Source organism: Osmerus mordax, chromosome 11 (genome assembly GCF_038355195.1).
Source record: "Osmerus mordax isolate fOsmMor3 chromosome 11, fOsmMor3.pri, whole genome shotgun sequence".
NCBI lineage: Eukaryota > Metazoa > Chordata > Actinopteri > Osmeriformes > Osmeridae > Osmerus > Osmerus mordax.
The window spans coordinates 12,892,352-12,910,377 of record NC_090060.1 but is presented as its reverse complement, the minus strand read 5'-3'; the positions used below and the strand labels follow the sequence as shown (position 1 = coordinate 12,910,377).

General features: G+C 48.1%; 1 protein-coding gene across 2 annotated transcripts in view; it reads left to right on the top strand.

Moving 5' to 3' along the window:
* The window catches only part of nbeab (neurobeachin b), a 137,282-nt gene that overhangs the window by 42,137 nt on the left and 77,119 nt on the right, over nt 1-18,026 (top strand). Inside the window, exons 16-32 of one of the 2 annotated variants that reach the window (XM_067245669.1) lie at nt 528-625; nt 962-1,054; nt 1,982-2,090; nt 2,191-2,272; nt 2,380-2,503; nt 3,100-3,292; nt 3,485-4,459; nt 6,166-6,383; nt 6,727-6,880; nt 7,364-7,544; nt 7,855-7,979; nt 8,319-8,429; nt 8,765-8,936; nt 10,460-10,889; nt 14,162-14,310; nt 15,319-15,445; nt 17,831-17,950. In XM_067245669.1, the coding sequence (XP_067101770.1) occupies nt 528-625; nt 962-1,054; nt 1,982-2,090; nt 2,191-2,272; nt 2,380-2,503; nt 3,100-3,292; nt 3,485-4,459; nt 6,166-6,383; nt 6,727-6,880; nt 7,364-7,544; nt 7,855-7,979; nt 8,319-8,429; nt 8,765-8,936; nt 10,460-10,889; nt 14,162-14,310; nt 15,319-15,445; nt 17,831-17,950 (3,461 nt within the window). Of the gene's footprint in view, nt 1-527; nt 626-961; nt 1,055-1,981; nt 2,091-2,190; nt 2,273-2,379; nt 2,504-3,099; nt 3,293-3,484; nt 4,460-6,165; nt 6,384-6,726; nt 6,896-7,363; nt 7,545-7,854; nt 7,980-8,318; nt 8,430-8,764; nt 8,937-10,459; nt 10,890-14,161; nt 14,311-15,318; nt 15,446-17,830; nt 17,951-18,026 lie in introns of both variants that reach the window. The other variant, XM_067245670.1, reaches the window with a different exon arrangement.

Sequence of the window (18,026 nt, the reverse complement as noted above, 5' to 3'; positions counted from 1 at the left end):
CATCCCAGCCCCTATAGGATCACCCAGTCCCAGCCCCTGTAGAATAACCCAGTCCTAGCCTCTATAGGATCACCCAGCCCTTATAGGCTAACTCAGTCCCAGCCTCAATGGGACAGTCCAGTCATATTTTATACTGATAAAATACTCTGCTGAGCTCAAGGTCACTTTCCCCAGCCTGGGAAGTTGTGGTCTGAAAGAGTGATCTGTTGGAGCTTTTAAAGTAACAGGCTGGTTAAATTGAGGCACCATTCTCCATTGTGCTGCTGCATTGAACTGTCTTTCGTTCATGCTGCTCTGCTTTTAGTCATTTTTTGGCCCCAAAGCCATGGCTGACAATGCCTCCAATTGTTAGTTTAAAAAAATATAAGTACAACATAAAAGTGTTCCCTCCCTCACTGTCTCTGTTTTCTATGGCCATCATCCTCCCACCCACCACCTTTCCCTATTTCCCTCTCCTCACACCTTCCCTGCACTGCTCCCTGGTCTCTCCCTCTCCTCCCACCTTCTCTGTGTTTCCCGTCTCTCAGGATGAGAATATCCATGATGTGCTGCAGCTGCTAGTGGCCCTCATGTCGGAGCACCCGGCCTCCATGATCCCTGCCTTCGACCAGAGGAACGGCATACGGTGAGGCAGCAGGGAAGCACAGGCCGCTCTGCACACAATGAAAAGCCAATATCACGCAATGAAAAGATGTACGGCAGCGCCTGAAATAACGCTGTGTCTACAGAATTCATGAATAATACATTTTTTTACACAGTGAACATTGAGCAATAATATGAACATATTTCATATCTGAGATGGACGATCAAGAAGACGCCCCATACAAGCATCCATGATGCCACGGTTATGTGAACTGTGAGGTAGAGGCACCTCATTAGGTCTGCCTGGTTTCCTCATCCACTGGTCGCGATCCACTGGTGGATCATCGCCTTCTCCTGCTGTGTTTGTGTCCCAATCCAGGGTCATTTACAAGCTGTTGGCTTCTAAGAGTGAAAGCATTCGCGTGCAGTCTCTCAAAGTCCTGGGCTACTTCCTCAAGCACCTGGGCCACAAGTGAGTCATCTGTTAAGTGTTTCTGTTGGTCACAGGTTATTGTCCAAATGAGGACATGTGGTCCTGGTAGTCTAAAATATGATGCATTATGTTTCTCCAATAGAATAAAAGTAGTTTATTAATCTGACGTGGCTGGTCTGGAGCCAGATACAGTATGGGATGTAGATAGTAGCTGAATATATCGAGCAGGCTGGAGGATGGGTATTCAGGCCGACAGGAGAAATGCTGCTTTAAATAATTTACCTATCAGAAGTGTCTTAACAGCATCTAATCTCACTGGATGTATGCAAAACTGTTCTCCTTAACTGACACCTCTTCTCTACAGTGACATCCTCTTTATTCCACATGTCACATTATCGCTGGGGGAATGAGGCCCATTATGTTAAGATTGACTCTCTAAAGCATGTGAACAAGTCCTGCCTACCTGAGCAGCCCTGATGCGAGCCAACTCTTATGAACTGTGGCTCAATCACCGCTCTGCCCTTTTCTCCACATTTACATATTCATGTATTTGGAAAGTAACTTCACTCGTCAGTCGTCACCTAAGTCTCCAATTGGCCAGGCTACAGAAACGACCAGCTTGCCTTGAAGCTGTGGCTCTACAGTATCTGAGTGTTATGACAACTACGTATCCTGGAGCTGCTACGGGGATGTTGCCACTGTTACGGCCTGTCCCTGATGCCTTACCTCCAGTTTCTCGGGGAGTCGTATCTGCCAACAAGACTGTTATTATTAGCAGCTCCAGAGGAGCGGGCCACTTTGTGACACCGTGCTGTTGGTGACACGTACTCTGCGGAGCCTAGCACCCGCTGCCTCGGCTGCGGTGGCAGGCTTTTGCTCAGCGCTCTGCAGCGGTGAAGGCAGTTCTAACAGGGCCACTTGAGGCTACCATCTGGGTTGTGTGTGTGTTTTGTGTGATTTCCACAGGAGGAAGGTGGAGATCATGCACACACACAGTCTTTTTACACTCCTGGGAGAGAGGCTGATGCTGCACACCAACACTGTGACAGTGACTACCTACAACACACTCTATGAGGTACGCAGGGAACGGCTCCCTTTCAACCAAGGGACTCTGGCTGACACGTCGCAGGTGTTGGGATGTACTTTTGAGGGTTTGTTCTCTCTTCCTTCACCAGATTCTCACCGAGCAGGTGTGCACTCAGGTAGTTCACAAACCCCATCCCGAGCCTGACTCCACCGTGAAGATTCAGAACCCAAGTAAGTCTGTTATCTCACATCTCGTCAGGGGTGTCACCGGTGTTACTCTACCGTGTTGTGCGTATTGATCTATGGATCTTGGTGTGTGTGTGTGTGTGTGTCGTCAGTGATTCTGAAGGTGGTAGCCACCCTGCTGAAGAGCTCCCTGCCCAGCACGGAGCTGATGGAGGTTCGCCGTCTCTTCCTGTCTGACATGATCAAACTTTTCAGTAGCAGCCGTGAGAACAGACGGTGAGGAGACGTCACCCTGCCTCCCCCCCCCCTCCCCCCGCATCAATTAGATAGCTGATGAATGCATCAGAGAAGAGGGAATAAGAGTCATTGTTCTCCCTTGTTGTTTCCTGTTGAATGAGCTCCACTTCTTACTAAATCATCCTTAGGTACATGACACCCCGCTAGAGCAGATGTTTATAAGACACGGTCATGACCACACTACACACACACACACAGACACACACAGACGCATGCACAGACACTCAATAATTTAAAGCAGAGTCTAGACTGGGTTGTGCAGTGACAGAACAGTTAGCTTTTTTGTCTCTGTGAACTGTCAATAAATGGACCGAAGCTTATAGTCTAACCACTGCTGTTCTGACACCACATCAAATAGGTTATTCTCATGAGATTTGGGCCTAAAACCGGATATAGACAGTGAAATTCCAGCAGTTCGAATCAGATCTGAGCTGTATGATAATCAGAAGAGGACAATAGAGTTGATCAGAAAGACCGAGCTGTGCTGTGTGTGAATGTTGCTGTGCTGTCCATGGGGTGCTGTGTTCATGGTGTGCTGTGTGTGGATGCTGCTGTGCTGGCTGTGGTGTACCTAGGTGTCTGCTGCAGTGCTCTGTATGGCAGGACTGGATGTTCTCGCTGGGCTACATCAGCCCTAAGAACCCTGAGGAACAGAAGATTGCCGAGATGGTTTACAACATCTTCCGTATCCTGCTCTACCATGCTATTAAGTATGAGTGGGGGGGTTGGCGCGTGTGGGTGGACACACTCTCCATCGCCCACTCCAAGGTAATCACCCCCAATCACTGCTGTGTGAATGGATGTAGAGTAAACACTGCCCTCTGCTGTTGAGGAGGGAAACTGTAATGACAACTTTTTAGACTCATTTTCAAAGTGGGCCACACAACCATGGTAATAACCCTAATAAATAATATAGTGACGTGAGGAAATATGGTGCACCAATGGAATATATCTCTACAGGTGACGTATGAGGCCCATAAGGAGTACCTGGCTAAGATGTATGAGGAGTACCAGAGACAGGAGGAGGAGAACATCAAGAAAGGGAGGAAGGGTTTGGTGAGCACCATCTGTGGCCTGTCTGCCCAGGCGGCAGCCATCCAGATCCCTGAGATGGACGACCACTCCCAGACTCAGACGCCAGAGAGCGAGGCGGACGACCCCGAGGCGGACTCCCGTAACCTGCTGGCGGAGGGCAAGGGGCCCGAGGGCGCTCTGGGCGTGGCAGAGAGGACCGTGTCTGGGGTCAGGGTGGAGGTGCATGACCTGCTGGTGGACATCAAGGCAGAGAAGGTGGAGGCCACGGAGGTGAAGCTGGACGACGTGGACCTGTCCCTGGAGGCGCTGGGGATGTCGGAGAACGGAGCCCTGGTGGAGGTGGACTCTCTGCTGGATAACGTCTACTGCGCCGCTGTGGAGAAGCTCACCAGCAACGTCAGCAGTGTCCTGGTTCCCAAGGATGGCGTGGAGGACAGGAACACAGGGCCCCTCATCACTCTGGCGGATGACAGAGACAGCATCCCCAGTAACATCTTCCTGTTCGGAAAGATGCCGGATAGCGCGGAGAACAGCTTGCTTCCTGACCAGGACTCTGCCCAGCCCCTGGTTCTGCCCAGCCCGGCAGCAGTGCCGGAGCCTCAAGTCCAGACCAGTGATGACTTGGGCCTGCTGGCTCACATGACCGCTGGTTCTGAGCTGAGGGGCAGCGCTGGCATCCCGGACAAGGCAGAGTTTAAGCTCCCTCCCACCCTGAGCGACATCAGCTCCATGGCGGAGGTTGGAGGCAGCACTGCCTTTAAGGTAGCTTGTGAAGCTGACCCCTCCACCGTGAAGACGTGCAGCTCAGTAGACGCTGCCAGCACCACCTCTGACACTGAGAGGTCAGATGATGGGAAGGACAAGGAGATCAGGAAGATTCAGACCACAACCACTACCCAGGTCAGTAGGTTATGTATCCAGGGATTTTACTCAAGTTCTGGTGTGAAAAGGCCTGATCGCTTTTAGTCACTGATCAGTAGTATGGTCTGTTGACCATCTGAGAGGTCTCCGAGGTAGAATATTACAAATCCAGGAATATCTTCTGCATGTTATTTGTGGATGGTTTAAAAATATAGAATTGAATAGTGAAGAACCCTTTCTCTGGGGAGGTCACCAAGGTAACAGTTAGAAAGGACAAGGCCCAGCAGAGGAAGAGGAGGAGGCGGGAAAAGAAAGAGGAAAAGTGGTCCGGGTAACCAAACACACTTGTAACTGAGGATCAGTTGTCCATGAATGAACAGATCTCTAGTCAGTACCACCCCCGGGCTCCCACTCCGTCTCCGATCTGTCTGTAATGGGACTGGCTGGACTGGTGCTGCGCATGCAGGCAGGGCCCCAGGGAGAGACGCGAGGCAGGGCTGGACTGGCGCAGGCAGGGCCCCAGGGAGAGACGCGAGGCAGGGCTGGACTGGCGCAGGCAGGGCCCCACGGAGAGACGCGAGGCAGGGCTGGACTGGCGCAGGCAGGGCCCCAGAGAGACGCGAGGCAGGGCTGGACTGGCGCAGGCAGGCAGGGCCCCAGGGAGAGACGCGAGGCAGGGCTGGACTGGCGAAGGCAGGCAGGGCCCCAGGGAGAGACGCGAGGCAGGGCTGGACTGGCGCAAGCAGGCAGGGCCCCAGGGAGAGACGCGAGGCAGGGCTGGACTGGCGCAGGCAGGCAGGGCCCCAGGGAGAGACGCGAGGCAGGGCTGGACTGGCGCAGGCAGGCAGGGCCCCAGGGAGAGACGCGAGGCAGGGCTAGATTCCTGGGCCTGGCAGCAGGAGGCCACAGCTAGGCCGGGAGAGGCATCTTGTGTGAAGATCATACGCCTGTGTGCTGTGCTAACTGTGTGTGGTGCTCTTTTGGAAAGGTCCCTGTGTTTTCCCTCACCCACGGATCGAGGGCGAGTGGGAGGCAGACTTACTTTTGACTCTCGTTTTTGCGGTTGCATCATTTCTCATGTTGAGTTCCTAGGCTTATGCTTTCGACCTGATTTCACAGTGCTATGATATGTATTTTTGGGGGGCGTTTTACCGGCTGTACATGCTCTGTCCCTAAGAGCAGTGGTCTTCAACCCTGTGTGTTTTTGGATGTTTCCTTGCTCCTACACACCTGATTCCAATGAATGGTCATTATCAGGCTTCTGCAGAGCTCAAAAACATCCCATTCATTTGAGTTAGATGTGTTGGAGCAGAGAAACATACAGGACATTGGGCCCTGAGGACATGGGTTGAAGACAGCCTAGCCCTGTAAGTCCTGGTTTAAAATTACAACATCACCTTTAGCTCTCCAAAAAACACTCTTGCAAATAAGATTTTTGAAAGACCACATATACATAGCCAATGGGTCCTATTGGCTTGCCTTGCAATGCCATTGGATAAATGTGGTCTTTCAAAAAAAAGAAATTAGCAATTAGAGAGCTAATAGTGACTTTGTAATTTTACAAGGGGTCTTACAGGCCTAGAGTATGGTACACATGTAAAATGAAGATGAATCTTAAAACCCCACAGCACTGTATTAACTGACGATGGGATGAATACAGTATATATTTGTGTCGTGGTGAGAGATTATCACTATATTGTGTTGTGTGTGTGTGTGTGTGTGTATGCTGCGGTTGTCTCCCATAGTCCCTGCATGGGCGCAGTGCCAGCCAGCTGGAGAGGGACCTGCGTGTGGACCTGGGCTTCCGGGGCATGCCCATGACGGAGGAGCAGCGGAGGCAGTTCAGCCCCGGCCCGAGGACCACCATGTTCCGTATCCCCGAGTTCAAGTGGTCGCCCATGCACCAGAGGCTGCTGACCGACCTCCTGTTCGCCCTGGAGGCTGACGTCCACGTCTGGAGAAGGTGGGGCTGCACGAAGAGGAACCCCGTAGTTTGACTGACAGTTAGCACTCGTGTACGCACTCATACACACTGAGGTACACAGGGTAGATTTAAATAGGTTGTTTTGACAGCATCATTCAGAAGAGATTTGACCTCTTTTTAAGCCCACACTGTGTACGACCTGCACAGTTGTGTCACTAGAGGTCATTTGTGTTAATCCTACCTTCATGCCGTCTCACTGTAGAGCAGGTTACAGCTTATTGAGGATATTTACCATGTGCTGTTAGCTCTGACCTATGGTTGATATGCCATGAAATGCATGATCAAATGAATATTAATCATATTTTTGATTGCTCCCCTGTAGCCACTCCACCAAATCCGTCATGGACTTTGTCAACAGCAACGAGAATATAATTTTCGTCCACAACACCATACACCTCATCTCACAAATGGTGGATAACATCATTATTGCTTGTGGAGGGATCCTGCCTTTACTGTCCGCTGCCACCTCTCCCACTGTAAGCCGTCTCTCAGTCTGTTGTGTAATACTGACACCTACTGGTCAGATGGTAAAACTGCATGCCCAATGCTGTTTATGTGTATAGACTATATTTGATCTAATTAATTCTGGCATATTTTAGAAAACTACTTTGTTAGAGATCCTCAGAGTGTAAGCATATTTTTGTTCATTCTTTCCATTTATTTCCTCCTGCATGCCCAGAATACGAAGCTGAGTATTTTTGTTCCGAGGTTCCTTTTCTCTCTACACTCTCATGTCCTTGGTATATCTGAACCGTAATGATACATTAGATCCAGACAGATTCCCACCCTGCGCGTCATTTCAGTCTCTGAGGACTCTTTAACAATGCAAATGGTATTGCATCCCTTCAAGTTCACCCAAAAAAGTGAGTCAGATTGGGATACCGAAGGCAGGGCACATCAACTGACAGTGTGGGTGTGTGTGTGTGTGTATGTGTGTGTGTGCGTGTGTCCGTGTCCAGACGGAGCTGGAGAACATTGAGGCGACCCAGGGTATGTCGTCAGAGACGGCCGTCTCCTTCCTCTCCCGGCTCATGGCCATGGTGGACGTGCTGGTGTTCGCCAGCTCCCTCAACTTCAGCGAGATCGAGGCAGAGAAGAACATGTCTTCTGGAGGACTGATGAGGCAGTGCCTCCGACTGGGTAAGTGTATGTGTGTGATGGATAAACCACAGATATTACCTGTCACGTAAGATGAATAATGAAATCTCAAAACGCTGGGGCACCACCGTCGTATGACAGGTTCAGTAATTCCAGTAATCTATGAAATCCCCTTATTTTCTCCAAGGCAGCTAATTCATTTAAGTCCAGTACTCTTGGATGGTGAAGGTGCTGCGATAAATCACTCGTCTGATGGATGACGCGTGTCACGACTGTCTTCACGGGACAGGAATGACAGAAGTGGAGATGTGTCAGACATGCGTGAGATGTTGAGTGTCTCTGTGTGTTCCAGTGTGCTGTGTGGCTGTGAAGAACTGCCTGGACTGCAGGCAGAGACGGAGGGACAGAGGAGCTCAGGCCTTCATGCCCAACAGTAAGACCCAGGAGAATATCCTCGGTGCAGTCACTGTGAGCAAGGTATGTCCTTATACCCCCCCCCCCCCCACACACACACACACACACCCTCTCTCTCTGAGAATCTACTGTTAAGTGAAAAGTTCCTTTTCACTCTGGATTCCGACCCACCTTGTGTGTCTGTGCACAGTTGTTACGTAGGAGCCCAGTATGTGGATGAAAAAGCCGTGTCTGGCAAGGGTTTCTTTCTTTCTGCTGTAGAGTCACATACAGACCATATCCCAACTAACCCTTTCTTTCTGCTGTAGAGTCACATACAGACCATATCCCAACTAACCCTTTCTTTCTGCTGTAGAGTCACATACAGACCATATCCCAACTAACCCTTTCTTTCTGCTGTAGAGTCACATACAGACCATATCCCAACTAACCTTTTCTCCCACCAAGGACCCAGAGAGGCTTCTGCAGGATGTCGATATCAACCGTCTACGTGCAGTGGTCTTCCGAGATGTGGTAAGTGTGTGTCTGTGTTACCCTGTATAAGGATCTCACAAGGACATCCCTGCAGGTAGAGTTAATAAACGTTTGGCCGACCAAACTATAGGCGGAACGAGAGAGCCTTCAAGCATGGAAGGTGCCCTTGTTCCCTCAAGCAGCACCCTTACTGTGTGTCTGCAGAGGAGTGCAGAGCTGAGGACTCACTAGGAGACCTGTCATTTGGGACTATAAAGGTCATACTGAGTGATGACAGCACTAGGTCTGAGGCTGCAGGGTCTGTGTTGGTGGAGATGTGGTGGCAGATATGACACTGCTGCGACGGTGATCATTTCCTTTGTCTCCCCGGCTAGGAGGACAGTAAACAGGCTCAGTTCCTGGCTCTGGCCGTGGTCTACTTCATCTCTGTCCTCATGGTATCCAAGTACCGGGACATCCTGGAGCCACAACGTGAGGTTGGCAGATCCACCAGCCTATCAGGACGCAGTGTACATAGACAGGAGATCAACTCGCCAACCGACACAGGTGGGCAGCGCTGTCTCTGACTACACATTCTCTTCCTCTGCTTCCACTCTTCTGTCCCTGCTCTGTGGCGGAACACAGCCTGCAGCGAGAGCACAGGGATTTCCTGTCTCAAAGAAGCTGCTCTGTGCTCCACTGAGCTCCAATCATTTATTCATGTGTTCTAATAATTGCACTGCACTGAATTAAGAGTAGACGTCAGGGTGGGAGGACTGTTGTGAATGGAGTAGACGAATCACCGACCTTTGTGATATTAAAAGAAATATATATTCTTCAAGTCACAAATGATACAGTACATTAAGCTATATGTGTTATACAGAGGGATTGTTAGCATATAGGCTTCATTAGGGGGAATTTATAATAAAAAGAATGAATAAAGCATGCTAAAATGTAGGGGTCAGATGACAAGACAAAGGATGTGGGACAACAGTAGGAGGTGCTACAGGTGGAGAAGACAGAGTTGTTAGGATGAGTGGAAGGGGGGAGAGGGAGAGCGATAGGCATGGTTGGGATGAGAGCAGGGGGGAGGGAACTGCAGCATCCTGGCCCAGAGCAGTGGAGTTTTAGGCAGGCCTGCTATTTCCAGCTCCATCTGTCAGTGGCCATTAAGCAAGCAATCCACCAGAGGAGAATGGGATCATAGAGGCTGCTGTGAAGAAGGGAGAGCAAAGGAGCAGAGAGGCACGCTGACACCCTCATAAATTTCTCCAGAAAGGGGAATTTTCCAGACGGCATGTGCCAGACAATGGTCTGCGATGAACCAGGAAGCCTTCTCTAGCTAAATCAGGCTGACCTCATTAGGGGCAAGGGATGAATATTAATGGGCTAGGCATCTGGAGAACAACTGGGTCAGTTGGCTGAGAGGGCACATCTATATCTGAACTCAGCAGGGTTTAGGCCCAGTAGCAGGGCTGGTATAGCTGGTCCTCTGAGACCAGTAGTAGGGCTGGTATAGCTGGTCCTCTGAGACCAGTAGTAGGGCTGGTATAGCTGGTCCTCTGAGCACAATGTGACACTGTGTCTGAAGATAAAGGTTTCATAACTTGCTTTGCTAGTGCCTCATTGCACTTATTCTGTATCTCAAAAGAGAATGTGATATGTAGTAAGATTTAAATAAAATGTAATATCCTCAAGGTTGATGTCACCATCTGAGCAGATTCTGGATGTATCTGACAGGAAGTGTTACTTTGAAGAGAATCTCCGTTTTAAAGTGAATGATAGTGACAGGAATTAGGGATTTCATAGCTAATCTCAACAGTTGATCTCTTCCTTTTCTCTAAAGATAACATAAGCTGGCACAGGTCTTTGTTCAAAGTCTAAGAACATTATTTAATTGAAAATCCAATTATAGTATAAGTTATTTTGTGTGACTGTGATACAAATTCAAAATCAAATTTCCCTGTCTTGGTAAGTACTGTGTACTTGATTCGACTTGAGACAACACAATTATTCTGTTGGATCAATAGATTATAAATACAGTATTTTCTATACATTATATGCATGTTCCCTGTGTTTTTGTTGAGCAGAGAACCCTATGGCCTTCTCAAACAGTAAGGACAGCCCCACACCTGTGGAGGACCTTCACCTTGGGGTCTCCTTGCCTCACACAGACTCCGGCATCGGGGACGAGCATGTTAGCAGATTGCTGAACGGGGCTGACATGGAGTCCAGCTGGGGCACGGGGGGGCCCGAGGCCAGGGCCGAGCTGCTCTGCACCCTCTCCTCGGGGGTGAAGGAGTCCCTGTCTGAGACCTCCAGCGTGGAGGTGCTTAAACCATCCTCCTCCATCTCCAGCGTCAGCCACACCAACAAAGGCATCAATGTGAAGGAGATCCTGAAGAGCCTTGTGGCAGCTCCTGTGGAGGCTCTGGAGGCAGGGCCCGAGCCCCAGCCCTACTCAGACTCTGCTGTCAAGAGGGAGGCTCAGGCCCTGCTGCAGTTCCACTCTTTTGACAGGTGAGTAGGTGTTGTTTCTGAATAGCTCACTGCTGCTTGTTTCTATCAGTCAGCATTAGACTGAAAAGGCTCCGGGACACAAAGCTCCTTCAACACCTTCATCCGGTGAACTATGATGTTGAAATACCAGTGTTATTGTATTCAATATTCAACAGTAGTTCCATAACAGAAACAAAGGGATTTGTTCATAAAGTAGACTACATAAACATGCTGCAGAGTATAGCCAATTCTTTGTGTCCGATAGTATATTCTGAAAAGATATCTAATCATTGCTTGGATAACTTTGGATACTTTTCTATTGAGAAAGGATAAGCATTAAGTCAGTCAAGCTGCCCTATCATTCTGTTTGAAGTCCACTAAGTCTGGTTGGTAGTATGGAGCAACAATAATGGTTGTATAGTATATTAGAAAGAAAGGATATGGAAAATGCAGTTGATTCTGTATTCCTGGTTACTTGCACTGGATTTGTTCCCTATGCCCTGTAGGTTTTGCTTCAAACACTCTCCTGAGCACTGAAGTCCTGTAACTGTGTTTTTATATTCTTATTAAAGATATGCCTATAGTTATTCAATCGGCTCCTGCTGATATTCCAGTATTTGGAGTCACATCTTTTACAGTTGTAGTTTTGAAAGTGAAATTCCTCCTTAAAAATTATCGACCATACACGGATGGTAGGTTTAAGACAAACACTGCATTTAGAAGGACCCCTCTGGTGTTGAGTGTGATTGGTGGGAGGTTCCCGACAGGAGGCGTGTGCGTTTGTGTGCACATGCACGTGTGCAGCTAGTGCTGGGAGAACAATGACCCTACCCTGGGTGTAATGTCTGCAGCGGAGCCGCTGGGCAGAGGTGAACGTGATGAATAGGAGGGGGTGGACGGAGCGGGGGGGTGGACGGGGGCCTCCAGGGCGTTGATGACAGATTAAACAGAAGCGGCCTCACGCCACCCTGAGCTCTGGCCTGTCACCCTCACTCCTCACAGTCCTAATAGGAGCTGGCAGCCTGAAATGAGTCACCACGCTAAAGTGTATTATTTTTGAAATGCTTTCACACAAACCGTCCGGGCCCCACATACAACTTAGTCTCATGCTTTAATGTCATCCCCCCCAGCTTCAATTTGCTGTGTCTAATTGTTTGCCACCTGCCAACGAAATGAGCTGCCAGCCACGGACAGGGCCGTTCAATTGTGTGTCAGACCTGGGATAGATTGCGAGTGACAACATCAAAAAAGAAATTGAAAGGGCTAGAATGAAAGTGTGGAGCGGAGGGACCACTCTCCTGGGCTCTTCCTTCAGAGACGGAGGTAGGGTTTTCAATTAGTCTTTAATACCCAGGGTTTCTCTATGTGCAGATGGGACGACTGTATGATGTGTCTGAATAAAGCCACGCTCCCTCCGTTAGCCTCAGCATGGCCCCTAGTAACACGAGGAGTGCGCTTTTTGACCGTGTGTGTGATTGAAAGTCACAATGTGAAGTATGAATATATCGGTTAGGTTTTAATTAAGGGGTTGATTCAAAGCAAATTATGTTTCCACTGTATCAGTTATTCTGAATGGACGGTTAAATATGGATTTCTAAAGGAAATATTTCTCTGGTTTCTCTGCCGTCATCTGTCACAGCTGTAGAAGTTATTACTATTCATACCAAGATTAATCCCTGCTTTATTTCCCGCTACTCAATTAAGACAATCCTATTAATAAAATATGTGCTGGGTAATCTATAAATCATTCATGAGCACTACGTAAATGAATTATTCATAGAAGGTTCATATTTTATCAACATCATGATCGTCTGCTATGCCCTACCCAAGTCGGAGAAGCCCGAGAAGCTAACGTTGGATGATAAGAACAAGGGATAACTTTGGAAAATAAATTAAACTAGTTTTTGCTCCAAATGTACCAGATATGTCAGTGAAATCTCCTTGACAAAAACACTGCAGAGGTCTATTAAATAAATCATTTTGCAATCAGTGTTCTTCAGAGCAGAGCTATATCTCTGGAGATCTTTAATATTTCAGTAAGCAGTATACTCTCTTTGCTCTTTCCTCTCTGTGGGAGGAAGACATTGACGAGGGGGAGAGATTGAGTAGCTTTTGATGAATGTAGATTTCATAGAAGTCTCAGATACAAGGGTGTGAGTGTGGATTTTTTGCCGTACCTGTTTGGCTTCAGAGGTGTGACAGAATCATAGAAGAAATAGGATTACTTTAGAAAAGATTGAAGAAGTATTTTATTTATATCTAATATTATAAATTATAGATCAACCAATGTTTGCCTTTTAGCTCCTCAACAGGATGAGGGGTTAAAGCCCAGACAGAATAACACAGACATGCATCTGTGATTTGGGAATTTGAAGCTCCCAAATCGAAATGCATGGACGTCTCCCTGACTATTTCGTGCTACCACATTTTCTGACAGTTCTCAATGAACAACGAGACTGTTTTGTATCTGTAGTTTTCCTGATAACTGATCTGAACTCTGGTAATCCTGAGGAGATTCTGACATGACAGCAAGCGGAGTATGAGACTTGCCAGCGAGCCCTGTCTTGTGTAAGCTGGTATCACCACCAAACCCAGAGCCCATGGCTACCCTGATGAAGGAAGTCGGCCTTCCATGGCCTGCTAGGCATTTGAGACAGCTCAGTATGCTGTATCAACGCTAACCCCCGTAAAACCAGAATGCATGAAGCAGAGGTCTGCTAAGATGAATGTAGTGTCTGTCCAGGACTATTAAAGGCAGGTCACAAGTTTAACTCAGCTTCAGACCAACCACAACATTTATAGCTTTCTTTCTTGTTCCTTTTTTTTTTTGTTCTTTTCATCATGTGATGGAGGCTATATCTTGAAATTAAAAGTCTTAAAGTAACTATAAATAGGAGGGAAAACCACTGGGATATTTCTGTCCGTCTTGATGAGTGAATGTTTCTATTATTGGTGCTCTGGGCTGTTCTTTTAATTAACTCAGCCTCTCTTAACAACAAACATTTTTCATGAAGAGAGTCTTCAGACACAGTGATGGGGAACAGTCTGACCCGGGGAACATAGGTTGACCGAGGGATAAGAGGCTGACCTGGGGAACAGAGGCTGACCTATTGGTCCAAGAAAAAAGAACTTAGGGACATGTTAGCTTATGGTGTCTGTTTGTCCCCTGGTTTCCTGTAGTGTTTTGTTGTGGCTCCACACACCTAGATTGTGCTGTGTGTCTTGGTTGAATACAATGTATTTGGCCCCTGTTCACCCACACGTGTGTGTGTGTGTGTGTGTGTGTGTTACAGGAGTGTGGTGGTACCAGTGAAGAAACCTCCTCCAGGCAGCCAGGCTGTCACCACGGTGGGCAGCATGCCCAGCACCATGGCCACAGGCAGCACCCCCAACATCTTCTCTGCTCCCTCTCACACCCCCAAGAGCATGATCAACACTACAGGTACTGCACATTTCTGTCATGGGCCTAGTTTATTTATGTATTGTCTCCCATTTGATGGTAATTTATGGAATGTGTTAACTTTGCGAGTAGGCCATGACCCTGACGGCATGTACCCAGACTGATGGAGGAACTCAGGGGCCCATGAGGTTTTTAATGATACACAACACAAGCTAATTGTTTGGCCGCAAATGTGGTTTATATTCAAAGGGCTCAGTGTTGTTCGTTAATGCTTCATTTAAGTAATTACTTCAAACGTTAATGTCCGTTCTGGAATTTCCCTTAAGATGCCATTCCAGATCTAGCAGCTGTTTCCTCTGCTGTAACCTAGCTGAGTGTAGGAACTCAAACTGGCCACTAGATGTCCCTCTGACCCTCTCCTTTTTAGTGCCAACATATGCCCACCATACCATCACAATATCAAAATATACCACTGTAAAATATAAAACAAATCACAAATGGACCGAAATTAAGAACATGAACGTCTGCAGTTTGCAGACGACACGCAGTACATACGTGTGTGTGTGTCAGTGTGTGATCACCCCGTCCTCCCTCCCTGCTGTCACATTGCTCGCCCTGGGGCTCCCACAGCATGGGCCTCTGAAAAGAGCCACTAGCAACATTAACAGCTCACACACCTATTCAATATGCTCCATTAAAAAATCCCCTGCCTCTTTAACAGCCTGGAGCCGGAATGTGAGAAATGTGTCCCAGTCAAAGTATGCTTTCAAGCCAGAGCCATAGGCCTTCTCTCAATCAGACCACATGATGTCCGCCTGGCAGGGGTCTCTAACCTCTCATACTTGGTCATCTCCATCTGCTTCTGCACAGTCGTGCAGCGTTCAGATCGGAATGACATCATCAATATGGATCATACATGCCTGTATGCTGGTCTCAAACATGCCAGTGAGAATAAACTAACGAGGCTCTGGTCCAGAACATGCCAGTGACGATGGTCACGCGAGGCTCTGCCCAGAAGGATCTAACGAGGTTTTTGCGTCCTGCCCCCAGGAGCCGCAGACTCGGCCTCGTCTTCCTCCTCCTCTTCTTCCAGCTTCGTCAACGGAGCCACCAGTAAGAACCTGCCCGCCGTGCAGACAGTGGCCCCCATGCCTGAGGACGGAGTGGAGAACATGAGGTGCACCCCCCCCCACCCCCCACCAACCTTGTCCCCCCCCTCCCTCCCTTCCACCAACGTTGTCTCTCCCGCCTCCCCTCAGTGCTCCTCCCAGACTCATACCCCCCACAAGCTCGTCCCGGCTCTCTCCACCCTCCCCCTACCCACCCGTTCACTAAACCTCTACTCTCCCTTTAGCCAGCATCTCATCTCCATAATGTGCATATGAGGCTGTGTATGTTTCTGTGCACTCATGTACAGGATGCGTGTGTGCATGCCTCTGGCATCAACAGGGTTGCAGGGCTGCCATCCCACCACTAGATGGGGTGTGTCTCCAGCAGGGTTTCTGTGCTTGCCCCACCTTACCTCCACTACATCACAAACTACTTGTACATTCTGTCATTCATACCTACATTCATACCCCTTCTGGCTACATTGGTGAACAATGGTGTGTACTAGTGATTCCCAAACTGTAGCCGCGGCCCACTAGTGGTCCGCTGGGGTAATACAGGTGGGCCACCAAACCAATGAACGGTATGAAAAATGAATAAATATCTAAATATGTATATATACTGCTGGTAAATGATTATAGAAATTCTTGCTAATTTAAAAATGACATTTTGCCTTTAATTCATCATTCGCCAATAATTACGCTTGGCACGTTGACGAAACCAACTGACGTTTCCGCCTAAACTTGCATATGCCCACTTCAATCCACTATGCATGCATCACTTCCGCCTATTGCATTAGCCAAGTCAACATCTTCCGGTAGTGAGCAGTTATGTTATTTCTCAAACACAAAATGTGTTTTTTACGAGGAGTTTGGGTCGTCTTCCCTAAATGACATGTACATGGGATTCTATGTTGCTGTCCTTCAAGCAAAAGGGAAAAGGGGTTCAAATTGTAAGTTTCGAGCTACATCGACAATTACGACGTTGACGTTTGTCTGTTAACTCACACAGTAAAAGTAGCTAGCTAGGCTAGCTTTAGCTATCTCGGATTTGAGCACTATCGCTAGCTAGGCTAGCTAGCTAACAATTTTTAGCTACATTAATGTACTCAATTATGTCAACCTGCTTGCTATTGGTTAATGTTAACTCACATAAATCATTGGTTAATAAGGTTTAACATGACCTGCACTCAGGGGCGTTTCTACTCGGGGTTTACAGGGGCCAGTGCCCTTGTAAAAATGTCCCTACCCCCCCCTGTGGCCCCCCCTGAGCTGACTGAATAAAAAAATATATAAATATATTTTTGTTTTACACATTTTTCTTCTTCTAGTAGACATCATGAAACGAGGAAGGGACATTGCAGCCTTTTTTTGCCCCAGTAAATAAATTTTTTAGAGAAACATATCAAGGTATTGAGAGAGCTGAGGAGCTGGAAGAGGGAGAGCCAGAGCCGTTTGTATGATTTTAGTGTAAAGCTAAATTAAAGTATTTAATGTTTAAATATCATTTGTTTCCGTTTTTTAATGTGCCCCTCTGATTAAACACTGCCCCCCCTCTTGGCCCCCCCAGTAAAATTTGTCTAGAATCGCCACTGCGCTGCTCTGGTTGTTCTAACTTCACCGGAAGTTCTACACCTGGCTGTGGTAGTTAGCACTGCAGGTTACCTCTCTTTACAATGTAGCACTATGCTTACTGTGGCGCTACTGGACACGTTTTCTTCTTTCATCGCTCAAATACATTTTGCCGTGAAAGAGAACTGTTTGGCTCCCGTGGTGTTGTTAAACGTGTGATAAACTCAAATTAAGTGAATGGATGTGTTGGGCGGCCGCAATAATATAGAGCTATGCAAGAGGGCTGCAAAGTGGAAAAGGTTGGGAATGGCTGGTGTATACTATTGTGCACTTCCCTATCTTAAACTTGATCCATGTTTTTGGGTGTCAGTGGTGTTGTGTACATTGTGATGTGTGTGGCTGTGACCTTGAACCATCTTCCTCCCCTCCTCTAATGGTTTGTGACAGACACCCCCAAACTATGTCCCCAGCCTGACTGCTGAGAGGCGGCTGTGAGCTCTCTCTCCACACTCCTCTTTAAACGGCTCCACACGTCTCTCTCCCTCTCTCTCCCTCTCTTCCTCTCTCTCTCTTCCTCTTCCAAGGAATAGCAAATCAGTTGCCATGGCAGCAGTAACCGACATCACTTACCGTAACCGTGAAGTCAATGATAGAGCTGCTGGTGATGCAGAGCGTGCATTTTAGGAGGGAAAAACGGTCCATGATACTGAATACTGCCACCCGATACAATGGTTACATTCATAGCTAGCGGGCTGCATATATTCATTTCAAACAGGTCCATGGTAAATACAGTCGCCTACAACTGTTTCCCCTCACTAGCTTTAAAACCATGCAACAATTCTGACTCTGTAATTACTATCTCTCTGTGCTAATCTCTATTTCAGTGTCTTTTGTGAAGTGGACCAGTGTCCACCTCGCCCGGGGCTGACGCCACCTGAGCTCAAAGCCTTTAGCTCGCTGGCAGGACTCCAGACAGGCCCGAGAGGTGCAGGCCAGTGTCATAGGCAAGGACCCCTCCACTGGGCCCCCAGGCTCTCTACGACCGGCTCTCACCCTCATCCCCTCACTGTGTTCTTCCAG